The sequence below is a fragment of the Orcinus orca genome, chromosome 7 (assembly GCF_937001465.1).
Source record: "Orcinus orca chromosome 7, mOrcOrc1.1, whole genome shotgun sequence".
Taxonomy (NCBI): domain Eukaryota; kingdom Metazoa; phylum Chordata; class Mammalia; order Artiodactyla; family Delphinidae; genus Orcinus; species Orcinus orca.
Window position 1 is genome coordinate 112,188,354 of NC_064565.1, and position 17,594 is coordinate 112,205,947.

Genomic DNA, 17,594 nt, shown 5'->3' on the forward strand with positions numbered 1-17,594 from the left:
GCAGGGCAATCTCCAGCAGCACAAAATTGTTCCATTCAAAATGCCAATCATGGCAACTCTGAGAAACTGTAGATGAGACAATCTCCTCCCTGTCAAATTCTAGGAAGAGTCCCCCAGAGCAGAGAGAGTTGGGCTTCCTGGGGCTTTGGCTCCCAGGGCAAGGCAGAATAAAGATGCATTGCCACCCTGGGGGCCTTTAGGGCCAGAGCCAGTATGGTCCCTGTGCTGCAGGCCCAGGGTATAAATAGCTTTGCACATTCTTGAGAAGAAAGGACCATGTTTCTTCCTCATGTTGACATTAACTTTCTGTGCCGCGTTCTTTGAGAATAAAGATGCTAGGGACTAACCACAGCACCAAACAGAAGGAAAGTTAGGGGTATGGATTACAAGAGCATAGGATCTGTTCTCGATCTCAGGTCCTAACCCGAGGTCAAAGCAGATGAAGCCCAGAGGTGCCGAGTTCCTCAATCCTTTTTTCTCTGTTTATGAGTCAGTCAGGGTCAATGATGTTCCCTTAAAAGCCGGGAAGACCATCTGACTGTTCACTCAGAGAGGGAACTCTGTATTAACTCCCTTGTCTTTCTCACCTGCCCCTGGAGAAATCCAGTCTTTGGAATGGCAAGCACAGCTCCTGATTTTCCCAAGTAGAAAGCACTGTCTAAGGGAAGCAGCTAAATTCATTCATTCACGCATGATTCACTCAGCAGACGTGCAGTTGTGCCCAGCACTCTGCAAGATGCTACGTAACTTGTATTAGTTATTTCAGTTCTTGCTGTGATGGCGACCAAACGGGCAATGGGAAACCTTCTGTGGCCGAGGAGCTCTTTGATGCTAAGGAGGGGCCCTCCCTGCTCTGTGCCTCAATTTATTCTCTATAATAGGGAACCTGGTCCATATGAGTGTGAGGGCAGGTAGGATGACAGGAAGGATACAGCTGACTTCCTCCTACACAAAATGAATTGCTTTGTTTTAAAATGGGGACTTTGTTTTAAAATGGGGAGCCCCATTCCTTGGACCTCTACCACCACGGCCACGGCCACCTCCCGGGAAGAGAGGAAGCAGGAGAGGAGCCCACGTTGCCTGTCAACCAAGTCCTCCAGCTGCCCTGAAGAGCGCAAGATGTTCGCCTGCGCAAGCTCGCCTGCACCCTGCTCTGATCCGAGTTGGACCCAGAGTTGCATACAGACCAATTTCTGCATCAGTGTTATCTCGACCAGAGGCTAGGGCTGGAGAGGGCTCTTCAGTACTTAATGGGGCCCAGAATGGTGTGTCTCAGTTAATCCAAAGGGAGTTTTAGACCAGTGCAATCAGCAGAGACATTGATACTACAGCCAATTTTATTGGTGCAGGTGCTGCAGCACTAGGAGTGGCTGATTCTGGTGCTGTTATGGGAACAGCCTTTGGCAGCCTCATCATTGGTTTCGCCAGAAACCCTTCGCTGAAGCAGCAACTGTTCTCACACGCTATCCTGGGATTTGACTTCTCTGAAGCTATGGGTCTCTTGTTTGACGGTTGCTTTCTTGATTTTGTTTGCCATATAACAGAAATTACTGCTTGAAATGTTGGCATTCATATTAATTACAGATATAATTCTGTGGATCTTACTGTGACTCCAAAAACTGTAGTATTGGTTTCATGGAAATGAATGTTATTTCCAAAGTCATTTCATTAAAGATGAAAACGTTAAAAAATAAAAAAATAAGATAAAATGGGGAGACTGGTTTTTTTTTTAATAAATTTATTTGTTTTATTTATTTATTTTTGGCTGCATTGGGTCTTCATTGCTGCGCGCGGGCTTTCTCTAGTTGCCACAAGCGGGGGCTGCTCTTCGTTGCAGTGCGTGGGCTTCTCATTGCAGAGCACGGGCTCTAGGCACGCGGGCTTCAGTAGTTGTGGCTTGTGGGCTCTAGAGCGCAGGCTCAGTAGCTGTGACACCCGGGCTTAGTTGCTCCGCGGCATGTGGGATCTTCCCAGACCAGTGATCGAACCTGTGTCCCCTGCGTTGGCAGGCGGATTCTTAACCACTGCACCACCAGGGAAGCCCCAAGACTGGTATTTTTGAAGCTGCTATATTTTTCTATTTCTCTGTTAATTTCTTTGTAATAATTTGGTTGAAGTTTTGTTATTTGATGGGGGGGGCGGGAGCTTTTTTTAAGTTAGGAAATTGTCTAAGGCAGAAGTCACATGACAGTAGCCTCTGCTGTGTTTAAAAATCTTCTGTATTTGTTGCCAACATTTGAAACTTGGGAGATTGCATGTAAAAAAGCTGGTTTTCTGGGTGAAGGATGGGGCATGTTGTCCTCTCCAGTGTCCTGCATCCCTCCCGCCCACCTCTGCCACTCCTCTGCTTCTCTTCATCTGAATATGCCATTGCCTGGTCCTGGTCCAGGTGGGCAAGTGAGTTTGCAAGCCTCTGGTATAAAGGGTGGTTTACTCATTATTTTTTCGTTACCTTCAGTATTTGCTGTGAATAGTTGAAGAGAGAAGGTCTTTCTTTACTGAGATTTGGGTTCTGCCTCCCAAATGTTAAACGAGACTGAGACCCATCTTTGCTTCCTTGAGAATGGCTAAGATACGCCCCATCCTTTCTGGAAATGTTGTTGCCGTCTTCTAGCAGACAGAAGAGCTAGGTAGCAGAAGGGATGGCTTTGGCAGTGGGTCTCTCCTCTAGGGACCCTTTACAAGGCACAAAGGTTGGGGTGGGCCTGTCTGAGGGCAGAATTAGGTCAGTGGTACCAGGAGCCATCGGTGAGGGGCCTCCAGTCAGGTCCCCGTGTGGGCTCTTCGGTGCTAATCTTTCTAATATGGCAGTGGTTGTGTTACTTCTGACTTGAATCAATAATTCCTAATATCTAATAAAACCAAACAGTACCTAATTGCCGGCTAATTGGAAACGGAATGGATCTTTATTCTCATAAAAGTGTTCCTTGAAGGGACCCTTGGGAGCAAGGCATCTGGTTAAATGGCAGATGGAATGGAATTCCATGGATAATAAATGGAATCGTCTGACCTAAAGTCCCTCAGTCCTGCCCTGGGTGACATCTCCACAACCCTATTGGCTGGGATTGGAAAACATGTAGCTGGAAAGTGTAAGTAGATATTTAAAAAGAGGTTTTTTTTTTAAGAGATAGCATTTAACTTGGTATTTATTAGGGTGTGTGTCTGCACACGTGAATGTCTAACGAGATAAAATGGCCTTAATGGAGTCTCAGAGAACCCTTTATACTACGTGCGTCACAGTTTCCTCTCAAAATATTTATTTACGAGACCTTCTGCACAAGAATCCCTTGGTTATCAAACCAAAGTTTAAGGCAAAGCTGCAAAGGGGTCAAGGGCTGAGGCCCCTACACCTCTGGTCTAAACAAGCCCCTCTTGGGGGCAGACCACCTAGGACCCCACCTCCCTGGGGAAGGTTGACAGTGGCCACGTGAACCTGAAAGCAGTCTATACTTCAAAGTGTAGCAGATCCGTGCTGCAGGGCTGTCCCTGTGGTCAGAAGGCTGCACTTTGTCCTGTTTGGGTGGCAAACATAGCCAGCACAGTAGAGGAGCCGGTTATTTTGTACCCAGATGACCCCCTTCTGACCTGGTTTTGTGTGTAAGTGGATCAAGGATTGGGACAGACGAGGAAGTTGGCCTGGGCAGCCTGCCATATGCTGACACGTGGAAAGTTCAAGGGGAAATGGAGAGGGCAGGGGTGACGCCCAGGACCCCACACGTATCCCTCTGATGCCTTTGGCCCCTGGGCCAGAGCCCTCTGGTTGCCTTTTATTTGAGGCTGCCTAATACGGAGGAGAAACAGAGACTACCCCACTGGGCCATGCTGTGGTTCACAGGGATCTTGGAATTCGACTCCAAGGGACCATGGTGTGCGACTGGGCGCTAGGGCTGCTGTGGGTCCAGGGCTCTGGCAAGAGAGAGAATCTTGTCTGGCTTCCTCCCTGAGCTGCTCAGCTCCAGCCAGGGTTCCTGCTGAAGTGCAGACAGTGAATTTCAGAGACCCTCAGGCAGAAATGCAGATTGTCAGTCTCAAGTCATGCTTGTTGCTGTCCTGCTCTGCACTTATATGGAGTAATTAGGCGCTTAGCTTAGTCCTTGGAGCCAAGCCCTGAGAATGAGTCCTGGCTGCAGAAACTCGGTCTCTGTCTTGTCACATGAGTTCTTTCTCTCCCTCACTGTTTAACAAGGTCTTCTCAGAGCAGGGTGTTGCCTCAGATCATTACCCTAACCCCAGAATGCCTTCACTCTGACATCCCTCCCCTCCCCTGTCCCAGGTGCATAGCCCTCTCCAGAACAGCCCCTTGATCCCTGACAGGAGTGGGTCTCACTTTCAGATTCTGCCCCCTGATCTGGTCTGGCCCCGTACGTGCCACCAGCAAAGAGCAGCCATGATGGTGAAGCAGGCCAAGGGGCCAGGCCTGAATAGGAGGGCAGAGGGACTGAGACCTCGGGGTGAGTCTAGACCAGCCCTGTCTCAGAAGAACCTACCAGGCACATAGGTAGCTTTAAGTTTTCTAGTGTCCATATTAGAAAAAAAAATCAAAAGAAACAGGTGAAATTAATTTTATGAACATTTTATTTAGCCCAGTATGTCCAAAATAGTATCATTTCAACTGTAAATATAAAAAAAACTTTAATGAGGCATTTTGTGTCTCTGAAACCCTGTGAGAATTTTACACTTACAGCCAATTCAGAAATTAAATTTTTATCCAATATACTTAATCTGTATTTAGATTTCATTAAATTTATAGTTGAAAAAATAGATTCACATCCTCAATTGTTCCAAAGATACTTAAAAAGTTTTCCAATGACTGAATTGGGTACCAGTCTTTAAATTTCAATAAAATACAATTTTAATTTAAAATCAGTTCCTGGGTTGCACTAGCCACATTTCAAGTGGCGACCTGGGTCTAGTAGTCACTAGATAGGACAGCCAGAGTGCAGGATGTCTCCCTTGAGGGTTCATTGTGGCTCCTCCCACCCCTGGCCACTTGCCCAGAGCTGGTTGGTCATCATAGACCCTCCCCCCGCCCCCAGCCACCCCTCCCCCAGCGAGGGAACAGTGGCTTCCAGCATCACTTCATCCAGGGCAGACTTCCGGTTGCCCATGATAGGCGTTGCCCTCCTGGACACTGTCCTTAGAGGGAAGAGAGCCCAGCGTCTCCGATGGCTTCCCGGGTTCTTTCGTGCCTCGGTCCATCCAAAACAATTACAGCCCCAGCTGGGCGTTTCCCTCCAACCAAGCACATACCTACGGGAGGCCCGAGTCACCGTCTGCGTTTCACGTTTCTGCTCCTCGTCTGCTTTTACTCTGAAAGCACGTGGCCGGCGTGCTGTACAGGAAGCAACCACTAGCCTCGTGGCCAGTTTTATTCCGCGCTGCTCTATGCCAAGCCCTTGATTAAAGCACCTCCCCTCACAAGCTGCGCCAGGTAGGTGGACCAGCCCCCTCTACAGCAGGGCTCAGGTGACCCCAGGGCTGCTGTGCAACAGGGATTTGATCCCTGGTGTCCTGGCACCGACACCGCCCTTTCCACCTTATCACTGTGCAGCTCAATAAGCAGTCGAGCCCAGTCCTTGACAGGAGACCGAGCCCTCCTAAGACCCAGGATTCAAATGCCAGAAGGCTCGCGGGTTGAGGGGATGGGGGTGGGTAGAGGTGGGTGGTCATAGAGCGCTCGCCCCATCCCATGTGCTCTGCCTTCTGGGGAACGCTGTGACCACTAGAGGGCGCCGCGCGGGCCAGGGAGGTGCTTCGGCGAAGCTTCGGACTGAATCCTGCTCAAGGTGGGCACATACGCAAAGAAAAATCAGGGTCACGGTTTCCTCCCGTCACCCTGACAGAGGTCCCCGCCTAGCGCGTAACTGTGTGAGCCCACAGCTGACCTCGTTTGGGTTTTGAGATCTTTTGTGTTATTCCTGTATTTGGAGGGAGATAGTTGTTTATGAACAGAGCACTGGGTAAGAATTCTTTCTGTGGTTTTACTGTGTCCTAAGTGTCCTCTAAAAAGAGCACATTTTGGAGTCTTGGAGAGGGCAGGGGTTTCTGAGACACTGGTCTGAGTTCTAGCCTTGTGCCAATAACTAACTGACCCTGTGTTGATCCATTCATCCAACAAATATTTATTGAGCACCAGCTATGTGCCTGACCCTGTACTAGTTACTCTAGGGGACACGGAGATGAATAAGATGTGGCTGTGCCCTTGAGTAGTTCCTTGTCCAGTTGGGACATAGGCAAGAAGACATGATTATAGCTGTGTGGGTAAAGGCTGTAACGGGACACATGGTGGGGTGGTCAAGGAAGGCTTCCTGGAGGAGGTGCTGGGGATGAGGGGGAGAGGCCTTGAAGACAGAGCAGAGAGCGGGTACTGAGGTCAGAGACAAGGTACCATGCCCGCACAGCCTTTTTGGGAATCGGAGCAGTTCAGGATGGCCAGAGTGTGGCACACAGGGCAGAGGGGTGGGACATAAAGATGGAGGGGAAGCAGGGTTGGATGAAAGTCCTGGAGAAGCTTGGAGGAGACAGTCTCTGCCTTCCTTGTTTTGGGTAGTGCTCCAGGCTAGCTGTGAAGAATGGCCTGGAGAATTGTGCCATGGTGAGCAGGAAGTCAAGGCTGTTGGGAACTGTTGTGGCCAGGAAAGAAGAGGGGGAGATGACTAGTGGGTGATGGAGTGAGATGGGAGGCTGGGCTGGTGTGAGAGAGATTAGGGAGGACCATATCTGGTGCAGACCAGTTGGGGGGGACAGAACAGTCAATGGTGCCCTCTACCCACCCTCTCCCTGGGGGCCCTGCTTCAGTAGCTGATGGATGCCCTTCATCACACTGGGATCAAGGCAGGAGACACACATTTAGCGGGGGTGGGGGGTGGGGCCTCAATGTATGCAGCTTTGAGGTCGTTGAATTAAAGAGCGTCAAGCAGAGATGCCTGGTAGGTGTGTGAGTCTGATGCTCTGGAGAGAGGGCAGGGCTGCAGGGGTACATTTTAGGGCCACCACCTTGTCCATAGCAATCCGAGGCATTGCACTCCCACAGGGAGAATGGGGAGTGAGAAGAAGCCTGTGCACAGAAACAGGGAAGAACAAAGCAGAAGAATAGAGCCCAAGATGGGGACTCGGGGTTTCAAGGAGCAGAGGCCGTGGTCAGAGTTGAATTTTGAAAAAGATTGCTCTGACTAAAGAGTGCAGAATGGAATGGAGAGGGAGAAGCCAGAGGCCTGGGACAGCAGAATGTCCAAGAAGAGAGGGACCTCTCAGAGGGCTCCCATGGGGCTCAGATGAGACTGTGGCAATTACAAGCTCAGCGTCCCAGCCAGAGACAGAATCGTCCTTCCATAGAGAATGTCTTCTTTTTGAAGAGCAGAGATGGCAAACTGGCCACCTCTCTGCTTTAAAACATTTAGAATTAGTTGCCAACATTTTTTTTTGAGATGTAATTGACATATAACATTGTATTTGTTTTAGGTGTACAGCCTAATGATTTGGTATATGTGTATGCTGTGAACTGCTTATCACCCTAAGTTTAGTTAACATCTGTCACTGCACCAAGTTACAATTTTTTCTTGTGATCAGAACTTTTAAAATTTACTCTCTTAGCAACTTTCCAATATACAACTGTAAGTCGTCATGCTGTACATTCATCCCCAGGACTGATTTATCCTATAAATGGAAGTTTGTACCTTTCCACCCCCTTCACCCATTTCACCCAACTTGCCAACATGTAAAATTCTGAGGATTTCACACAAAATTCCGATTTCCGGCTTTTCTTGGAAAAATCAGAAGCTCTCACGACAGTAGCCCTGCATTTGGCACTGCAACACTGTCGGCGCTGAGTAGCCATGGCTCTCTTTAGATGCAGCATCATTCTTCATTCTGTCACAGTCACCACCACCCCCTACTGCTTCCCTGACACTAGTGTCAGTTGCCCTGCACCATCCTGCTGAGCTGGTGTTTTCTTACACTCGGCCTGCTTCACTCATTCCCGTTAACTGTTAGCGTTTGTGTCTGATTCTTTTAGGAGTGTGGGGCGCACAATTATCTTTATGTGACGGATCAGCCAAAGTGCCTCTGTAAAATAATACTCCCACGCACTCAATCTGTTTGTTTTTCGTGCACACTTCCAAGGTGAGTGTCTTTCAATCTGAGCTACAGGTTCTTGAAAAGTGTTTAATAATTATATTTAATATATTTTAACAACCATAGCCTAAGAATACTAATTTAAAAAAAATCACACATGCCCTGGGACTTCCCTGGCGGTCCAGTGGTTAAGATTCCACACTTCCAAAGCAGGGGGGCGCGGGTTGGATCCCTGGTTGGGGAACTAAGATCTCACATGTCACGAAACTTGGCCACAAGAGTTAAAAAAAAAAAAAAAAAGAATTCACACATACGCTCAAGTGTGTCATAAACCAAATTTTATTTCAACTGCAAAACATTGGCTTGTGCCACTGGGTTACATTGTTTCAAGAAGGCCTCAGAAATAAGCTTTAGTAGGTCACTATCCAGTTGAAGAGTAGCTTGCTAAGGCTAGTGGCTTTAAAATGCCACCATTTGTCACAAATCTTTGTCAAGGTTTTCTCAGTACTGACTATGGAAGTAAATTGTTTAGTAAAGCTGGTACAAGACTGCAGATGGCTATCACAACAGGCATTCCAAATTAGATACAATAAAAAACAGGAACCTGTCGCTACGGAGGGAGAGAGGAACTGGTCAGATGTAAGACAAGAACGGAAAATTTGTTTTTCCTTCAGAACACTTTTCACTGTATATATTTTTATATTTCTGATTTTTAAACCATGTACAGTATTAACTAGTCCAAATGTAAATAAAAACCTTCATTGTTCAACTTTATTATAAACCAGTGCTTGCTTAGGGATTCATCGTGCTATGATTGTAAAGCATTTATGTTTGGATTTCTTTGGAAGCTGGGCCCTGGTTTTTAAAAAAAAATGGAAAATCACCCTTCTAAGAAAACGCTCTTTGCCTTACCGGGATCCCTAAAGGCTTGGCTGGGGCGCGGGGTGGGCGCTGCAGGGAGACTTCCGGAGCAGCAGGTGGCGCTGCGAGCCCCGCGAGCACCTCTCCTCAACCCGTTTTTCTCAGCAATGGCGGGTGACGGTGGGGGGGGGGAGGGAGTCCTTTCTCTAGGGGTGGCTATTCTGAAGCCTGATCCCAGGTGCGGACGACGGTTCCCATTCCCGCGGGATCGCTAACCTCGAGGAGGGTTAGAGAACACCATGGAGCTCTCCGTGCACCCTCCCTCGCGAGGCGGGGCGGCAGTGGCGGCACGGAAGACACAGGCCTGGGGAGACTTCGCGCCAGGCGGCAGGCGGGACAGCGGGCAGCCCCGGGGCGGGCGGGGTCCTGGATGAGAAGCGAGCCGGTGGCCTGAAGAGGCGACTGACTGAACCGGGCACCCGGAGAGCCAGGCGGCGCGGCGGGGCGAGCGGGCAGGGAGTTGACAGACGGCGCGGCCGGTGCGGCGAGCGAGCGAGGGAGCGAGCGGGCGGGCTAGTACGGGGCGCAGCCATGATCACTTCAGCCGGTGAGTGGGATCGCAGCCGGCGCCGAAAGGGAGGAGACGCCACGCCGGCTTTTAGCTGAGTCAGGGCCGGTGACTGGGCACCTCCCGGCGGAGCACCGGCCTGCGCGGCTGCTCACTGCGCGAGGCTCACGACCCGGGCCGGGGGCTGGCAGTGTGGCCCGGGCTCTCCGGGGGCCCTCGCGACCCCCTCCGGCTCGGGGGAATCGCGCTGGGTTGACCGGCTCGTTCTTGCTCCGCAGCCACACCCCCGTGCCCGGACACGAGGGGCTTCCTGGGCCCTTCTCCGACCCCGACGTGTTTTCCTTAATTCTCTTCCTTCGGCCGTTGACCATGTGGGGCCGTCCGAGCCCAGCCCTTCCTTGCAGGTGGTTAGGGTGGGATGGTCCCCCAGTGCAGCCGGACTGTAAGGCAGCCCATGCTACTTAAGTACTTCTCGACCTGACCTAGCACCTTTCTCTTTAGAGGGAAATCTAAATTAAACTAGGCTTGAGGCGGGTCGTTTCTGGGTCTGTTCTAAGGATATTTAGTTAAAGCACCCAGAGAACTTTCGTGTTCGGTGAAGACAGCATCCTGAAAGCAGACATTATACTGAGAATCCAACTGTGGTTTTGAGGCTAGATGCTAACTATGCTGCCTTGAAGAAAGAACTCACGGGTGTCTGGGGCAGGTTTCCTACACTTAACCGTTGTGTGCGTAGATCGTGGAATGACGTTTGCAGCGGGATAAGCTGTAGAAGTCAGGTTTCAAGTGGAGATTTTTAAGTCCCGGGCTGCAGATTGATGTGCACGTAGCTGTCCACAGCCTCGGTGCCTTTTTTCGTGCCTGCTCACAAACTTTTTTCTCGTCCTGTTTTACTCTGCACTTGCCCCACAAGTGCTTTGCTCTAAACAGACTGATAATCAGAGGACAGTAACTTGTAAGGAGCTCCAAACCATGTGTTTATAAGGATTGCTTAAAGAAATTGGTGGAGACCCTGGGAGACATAATAGTTCTCTTTAAAGACTTGAAGAGCTGTCACGTGTACGTGGGATTAGAGTTTTGTCTCCAGTGGTTACAAATGATTGGGAGATGAATTTTAGTTCAATGTAAGGAAAAGCTTTTCCATCCAGTAGAGTTCTCTAAAGAGAAAATGAGCACTAAATTTCTTGCTGCTTGTAGACGTAGGCCTCACTGTTTTTCAGATCCCTCTACTTAGCCCACACCACCTTCATCTCTTGCCTGCCTTGCTTTGACAGCCTTAAGGTTTTGTTTTTCCAACAATTGCCTCCGTATAGTCCATTCTTCGTGCTGTAGTCAGAGTATTCTTTTTTAAACCGTAATCACATAATATTATTTTTCTGGTTAAAATCTTTCAGTGGTTTCCATTGTGCTTATAATAAAATCCAGGCTTATAGGCCTACATGATCTGATTCCTGGCTTGTCTTGTACTACTTTTTTCCTCTCTATACCCTAATCATACTGGCCTTTCTGTTCCTTGAATATGTCAGTTTCTTTCCTATCTCAGGCCCTGTCCCATTCTTTTCCCCCTTTCTAAACTCCTCTTCCTCAAGTTTTCCCTTAGCTTCTCAATCCTTAGTTTCCGCTCAGATGTTAGTCTCTCCTGATCATTCTATTAAAACATGCTGCATCTCTCCCCCTCAGCTGTCCCCTCTCTTCATTACAGTCCTGTAATTACTTTGTTTACTTGCCTGACTACTGTTTTTCTCTCTGTGGTAGAATTTTGGGCGGGAAACTTTTCATAATTCTTAGAACAACTGCCAAGCAGATGACAGAAGTTCAGAATTATTTCTCGAATGAAGAAATCAGTTAGCTAATCAAATCAATAAATCAGTCACCAGAGTATTTTAAGTAGAGGCTGAAACAACACTTGGTGGGGATTTACTAGACTTTAAACCTAATGATTTTTGAGGTCTTACTCTGAGACTCGGTGGTGATAGCATAGTGTGTATTCGTTACTGTCATTGGTTACGTTTACTAGATTACTTATCAGCTTCTGCTCCAAACCTTTTGTCACTTGGTTTCCTGTCCTTTGGCTCTCTATGGGTTAGGATCTGTCCCGGGTGCTAAACAGAACCTAACAGGTACTAGTTTGGATTAGTCAGTTTATTTGTTCATTTATTGCCTAGGCACTTGCAGGGTACTAAGAACACAGTGGTGAATAAGAGGTCAACATGCACTGTTAAGTTTTTCCAAGAGGTTTGGCTGTGAAAGGGAGCGGAGAGATAGAGATAGGTGGTTACTGGAGGGAGACGTGAGAATGAATTTTTTTTTTAACATAATAAAGGAAAATTATGCGTAAAAGCTTTAAAACAATAGTCTCCCACTCCTCTTTTCCCTTATTCATTGAGGCAACTGTTTTCAACTTTTAAGCTGTGTCTTCTGGAGCATACCTTTATATTTATAAATAATATGCTATTTAAAATAATGCTATAAATTGATACAGCAACTTTAGGTAATATCTGCTGACTTCATATTATGGCATAAGAAACTTTTTAGCATCCTGAAACAGTCCCCATTCCCCAGGTGTGCCTCGTCCCGCATCTAAAGGTGAGTTCTGTTGTTTTTAAGATGAGAAATATTTGTGTATGAAGTGTAGGTATTTGATTTAGTTGTGTTCCACGGACAACGGCTGCATTTCTAAGCCAGGACAACCATATAACATAGTCATAAGTGAAACCAAACAGAGTATACAGAAATCCATCACCTCTTTTGGTAAAAGCAGTTCAGACATACCGTTGATTGATGATAAGGGAATGGGTAGCATTTTTAGTGTTTCGATAAAGCATTCTGCCATTTATGATCTGTTCCACATTTAAGGTACTCTTGTCTATCAGCTCTTCGATGTCACTAGTTCACAATACCCCTCCCCTCCCCTGATTGCATTCTTTAATCTGTCTTCTCTTCATGCTGTCAATTCAACCTCTCTGTTCTGGGTTTGTTATACCAACCTAGAGTACCAAGAAGTTCCTTTTATCTGCTTTAATGCTTTTTGAACAGTAGTATGCCCTAGCTAGAACCATGGCATAGTTTTGTTTGCTAAATTTTGAAGCTATTTGGCAGACCTACACTTACCAGTTAGAAATGGCTACATCTCCTAAGGAAAGTTGCCTTGACACTTTGTATCAGCTCACAGTTTCAACTCAGTGTTCCAGCTCAGTGTTCCGGAATGATTTTAAGACCTACATGGAAAACATATCTGAGAGACAGTTTAGTTTCCTTCATGGTCCAAGGACGGTAATTTCCCACGTCTTTTTTTCTAATAATCCCTTTGATATATGACTGTATTTCAGGGTGCATTTTTTTGGAGAGGACTGTTATTTCCTTTACTCCCCAGTGTTAGTGCTAATCACCTCAGGGTCACATGGGGAATGCTGTGCTTCAGTAATTGAAGTCAGAACAAGTGAGATTGCTCATCATTTAGCAAAACCTTCTAGGTTACTTGTGATTACAACAGAGGTGCCTTAATATAGGCATCTTGAAATAATCGAATTATTTTATTCTGTGAGTTGATGACTAAATACTCCTGCTTTTGTAAATAATTTCATAACTCTTGGTTTATTTTGTGTGAATAATTTTATTCTAAAATTGTGTAGGAAAGTTTCTCATTTTGGTCAGTAAATTAGGCCAGTGATTGACTGTAATGAATATCAGTATGACAAGGAAGGCTTATGGCTCCATTACTGGACCCTATCCCCACAATTTCTAATTCAGTAGATCTGTGATGCGGCCAAGAATTTTTATTTTTAACAAGTTCCCAGGTAATGCTAATGCTAATTGATCCAGGAACCATGCTTTGAAAACTGTTGAATTAGGCAAATAATGTGATATATATGGTATTATGAGGGTTTGATAACATAGTTAATTCTTAAAATTTGAAATATAAACCTTTTCAGTTTTAAAGAAAAATAATGATTCCTCTAGTGAAGTCACCCCTCAAAAAATACTTTTTTTCCAACTCTTGATATATTTTTGACTAAGCATTAGTTTATCTTAGGATATGTATTTCATAATCATATACCTTTTGTCTTATAGCTGGAATAATTTCTCTTCTGGATGAAGAAGAACCACAGCTTAAGGTATAAGTTGAAGAAAAATTAACTGGGCTTAATATGAGTACTTTGAAGCTCTTTGAATTTACTGATAACTGTATATCTTCCACCATTTAAAATAGCCGTCCTACTTAGTCTATACCTAGTCACTGAAATCTAGCCCCAAAGGACAGGACAGTATTTTGGCAACAGCAGTGGTTTTCCCTAGAGTTTAACAAAGCTGAGGCAAATAAATCTCAGTGTGGCACCTGGAAACCACACACACACACACACACACACACACACACACACACACACACACACACACACACACACACACACACACACACACCAGTTTTCTTATCAACGGCAATCACAAAAAGTTACTTCTGTATCACATATTTTAAAACTATTTTCATATGACAAAAATTTGGAATATACTTCAGTTGGCTCTAGGCACCTGAATTCATTTATATCCAAACCAGCAGCCTAGAGTCAATCTTACACATACTGTCAAAGAAGAAAAATGTTCAGTATGATAAGGAATGACATTATGTTTTATGATTGAAAACAGAAAGGAAGTATGTAAGCCCAATGGAAAGTCAGTTGGTAAACTTTTGTATTTTTCATTTAGTAAATATGACTTAGAATTTGGCCACTGATTTGTTGGAAACTTTTTTTTAAGGAAGTATAATGGTAAGTCTGTCTCAAAATCGAATTTTGGTTTTATCTTCTACAGGAATTTGCACTACACAAATTGAATGCAGTGGTCAATGACTTCTGGGCAGAAATTTCTGAGTCTGTAGACAAAATGTAAGAATTTACTTTATTTCTATAAATTGGAATAAAGTAGATCAACCTTAATTATCTGTGGGTCTTGTGGCTTATTAATTCATTTAGAGATTTGCTGCCACTAAATTGCGGCTTGAGTATTTAGATTTGGAATTTTTAGGAGAACCACAGTTTGAACTAGGCCTATACTTCCTAATTTCTTTCAGAGAAGTTTTGTATGAAGATGAAGGTTTCCGGAGTCGGCAGTTTGCAGCCTTAGTGGCATCTAAAGTATTTTATCACCTGGGGGCTTTTGAGGAGTCTCTGAATTATGCACTTGGAGCAGGTGACCTCTTCAATGTCAATGATAACTCTGAATATGTGGAGACTATTATAGGTAATTATCTTCCATCTAGTAAGGCTTTATCTTGTTGGCTTCTTTCTTGCTCTAGTACATATAGCATTTTTTTCCCTGAATCTTTGAGGTTGCCACATTTCATTTTAATTGAAAGTTCATAATCTTTCTACAGTAATTTTATGCAGCCTGAGTTTTTAGATCTGCCTTAGAATTCTGTGCTTTATTTTTTGTCCTAATGAACAATAATATGAATAACAGTAATAATAAAGACACTCTACTCACAAAATATTTTAAGAATGAATCTAAGAAATTATTCAGAAGCAGCCAACTTAACACAAAGATAGTTATCTCAGTGATTATGTTTCTCTCTTTTCCAGTGAGCATACTGTTATATGAAAAAATTAAATCAGATTATTGTGAATATCAGAAATTAAATGATAGTAATTTATAGAGTTGTTTCTAACACAGGAAACCATTATTGAGTGTTTCCATTGTACTAGGCACTGTACTGGTCGTTCTTCATAGCATAGTTTATTCCACAGTTGCCCTGTGAAGAAGGAGCTAGCCTTGTTTTACAGATGAGAAAACTTGGGTTTCAAGATGATAAAGGCACATGGCTGTTAAATAGGAGGGTCAGAATTTAAAACCCAGGCTTCCTCACTACGAAATCCATACTGTTTCTACTAGTAGCCATTGTTTTTTTATTTGCTTCTGTATTTTTGAAGTGAGAGGGTAGCACACAGGTAAGGTTTGGGATTCTCTGTCTTGTAAGTTGAACCAGCTCTGTAAGAGTTCGTTCAAAGCTTTTGTAGCTTTAAAAATGTTTGAAAACTCCTGTTCTAATAGATGAAAGAAGGGATTGCATACCCTTCAGACGTGTCTTTTTGACTATCAAGCTTTAGATCATAGTTACAGAGAGCCCAAGAGTGTGTTCTCTGTCAAGTGTGTATAGTATAGTTTTTTGAATTGCTGATTAAGAGGAGATCTGCATTATTCACCTGAACCCTTAAAAGGAGAATATTGGTATTCTCTTTCAGAAATTGGGAAATGCTGCACAAGGCAGTCCAGAGAGGTACTTTTCAAATGTCCCTGAAGTTTGAAGTAAGATTTTGTGTTCACATTTAAAATTTTTTTGCCATGATGGTGTGAGAATGTTGCAAGTAAGTTTATTGTTGTTGGGAACTCACTGAATTGGAGTTTTCATCTGTGAATCCTGTGGGAAGAACAGATGATTTTAAAGAATAGACCGTATCATTTGAAACCAGAGCACTTTCCCTACATTAAGTTAGAAATGGTGAGTTAAGTGCATTTATCTCTTCTCATTTGAAGGATTTTTTTTTTTGATGAATGTTGATAATTTTTTCCTGTGGTGATCTGCAAGTGCTTGCAATGTTAACATTTTACAAATGATGCTTTTAATCAGGACAGCTGGTCTCTAAGAGGCTATGAGGTGGTAGATGCCTTCCTATGTATCATCTTAGTCTTAGCTTGTAGAAGGTGATTGTTGACTGGTAGACCAGTTCTGTTTGCTTTTCTTTGTGTGGAAATGGGGTTCACCCTTCTAGTTTTCTTGGGACTGTTAGAATGGATTTTTTTAAATGTCAGTGAGATTTGTGAGAGAATATATAAAATAGAATTTAGGAAAGCCTTCCTAGGCTCTTAATGAATGTCATAAACAGTACACTCAGAAAATTCAAGGCTAGAATTTTCAATCTTCTCCCGATTGTTATAAGACTTCAGCTAGGAATGAAGCTCGGTTCTGGAATACAGTTATGACATAAACCTGGTAAGTCAGAGCACAGGTCTCATTTGAAACCTGGGAGGTAACATTTTTCTTCCTCAGTTATTAACTAAGGAAAGCTCCCCAAATGTTATAAATCTGAGATTCCTTTCTGATGAGGTAGGGGAATGTTTCCTCACAACTGCATTTGGTTCAAAAAGCTCATATTAGGGCCTGGTGAAGATTTTCTGCAACCAAACTTGTTTAAGGTCTGCTTGTGAGTGCCACTTAGTTCTTACTAACTGTACCTGAACCTGCCTAATCCTACCTGGATGGACCCTGAATGTGGTATATTCCAATTTATAAAAGTCCTCTGCTTCCCCCAAAATATAGACCCATTAACATGGGCCATCTAGTAGACCAGCAGTTCTTTATCCTAGTTCAAATCATTTCTGTTTCCTGGGGCTATAGTTTGCAACTAATTAACCTTTTCCTTGTACCTTTCTCTTTGAAAGGGAGGGTGACAGGCCAGTGAGTTATAGAGAGGATAACTATTATATATGTCATTCAGCTTGAGTGGCTGTTTTCCTTAAGAAGGTGGAAGAAGGTTTAGGGAAATTTCCTTTCTTGGTTGCTCCTAAAAAGTTTAAGTTATGATTGTAAAGTAGTGTAAGTTGTAAACATGATACCCTTCAGTATGTTGCCTCATCCTCCCCATTCACCCAAATCACTGTGAAATGGGAAAGCCAAATTATGCACATGCACCGCTGCATGAATTTTCAGACTCCCTGTTTGGGGGAGAGGGGAAGTATATGTGAATAGGTTCAACCTACCTCACATTGAGACTGAATATTTTAGCTGATTGCCGGAAAGGTTTTTGGAAATCTTCTTGGGATTGCCTTTAGAACCTGTGGCACATTTCAGGTCATAGACAGACTCTCTACTATCAAGGATCTGATAGTTTCATTAATGTGAAGAAGTGTAATTTATAGCCATGTGATAATTGCTACAATAGGGTTTTTGTTAATATCCTCAATCATGGCAAGTGTTTGTGTTTGAGAGTGAAAACAGCAGCTGTTTGTAGCCAACTCTGTAGAATAAGCAACTTAGTCAAGTTGAATAACATAATTTTGAATAATAAACAGTAAAAAGAGAAATTTTTTTTTAAAATTATTT

General features: G+C 44.4%; 1 protein-coding gene and 1 pseudogene across 3 annotated transcripts in view; both read left to right on the plus strand.

Moving 5' to 3' along the window:
• Window positions 1-954: 954 nt before the first annotated feature.
• Window positions 955-1,541, plus strand: LOC101286318 (ATP synthase F(0) complex subunit C3, mitochondrial-like; annotated as a pseudogene).
• Window positions 1,542-9,356: 7,815 nt separating this feature from the next.
• PSMD1 (proteasome 26S subunit, non-ATPase 1) overlaps window positions 9,357-17,594 on the plus strand; it is a 105,085-nt gene continuing 96,847 nt past the window's right edge. The window contains exons 1-4 of one of the 3 annotated variants that reach the window (XM_004262601.4): window positions 9,357-9,541; window positions 13,574-13,617; window positions 14,309-14,382; window positions 14,568-14,737. In XM_004262601.4, coding sequence (XP_004262649.1) covers window positions 9,526-9,541; window positions 13,574-13,617; window positions 14,309-14,382; window positions 14,568-14,737 — 304 coding nt within the window. In that variant the 5' untranslated portion in view covers window positions 9,357-9,525. Of the gene's footprint in view, window positions 9,542-13,573; window positions 13,618-14,308; window positions 14,383-14,567; window positions 14,738-17,594 lie in introns of those variants that run through there. The other 2 variants (XM_033425533.2, XM_049712521.1) reach the window with 2 other exon arrangements.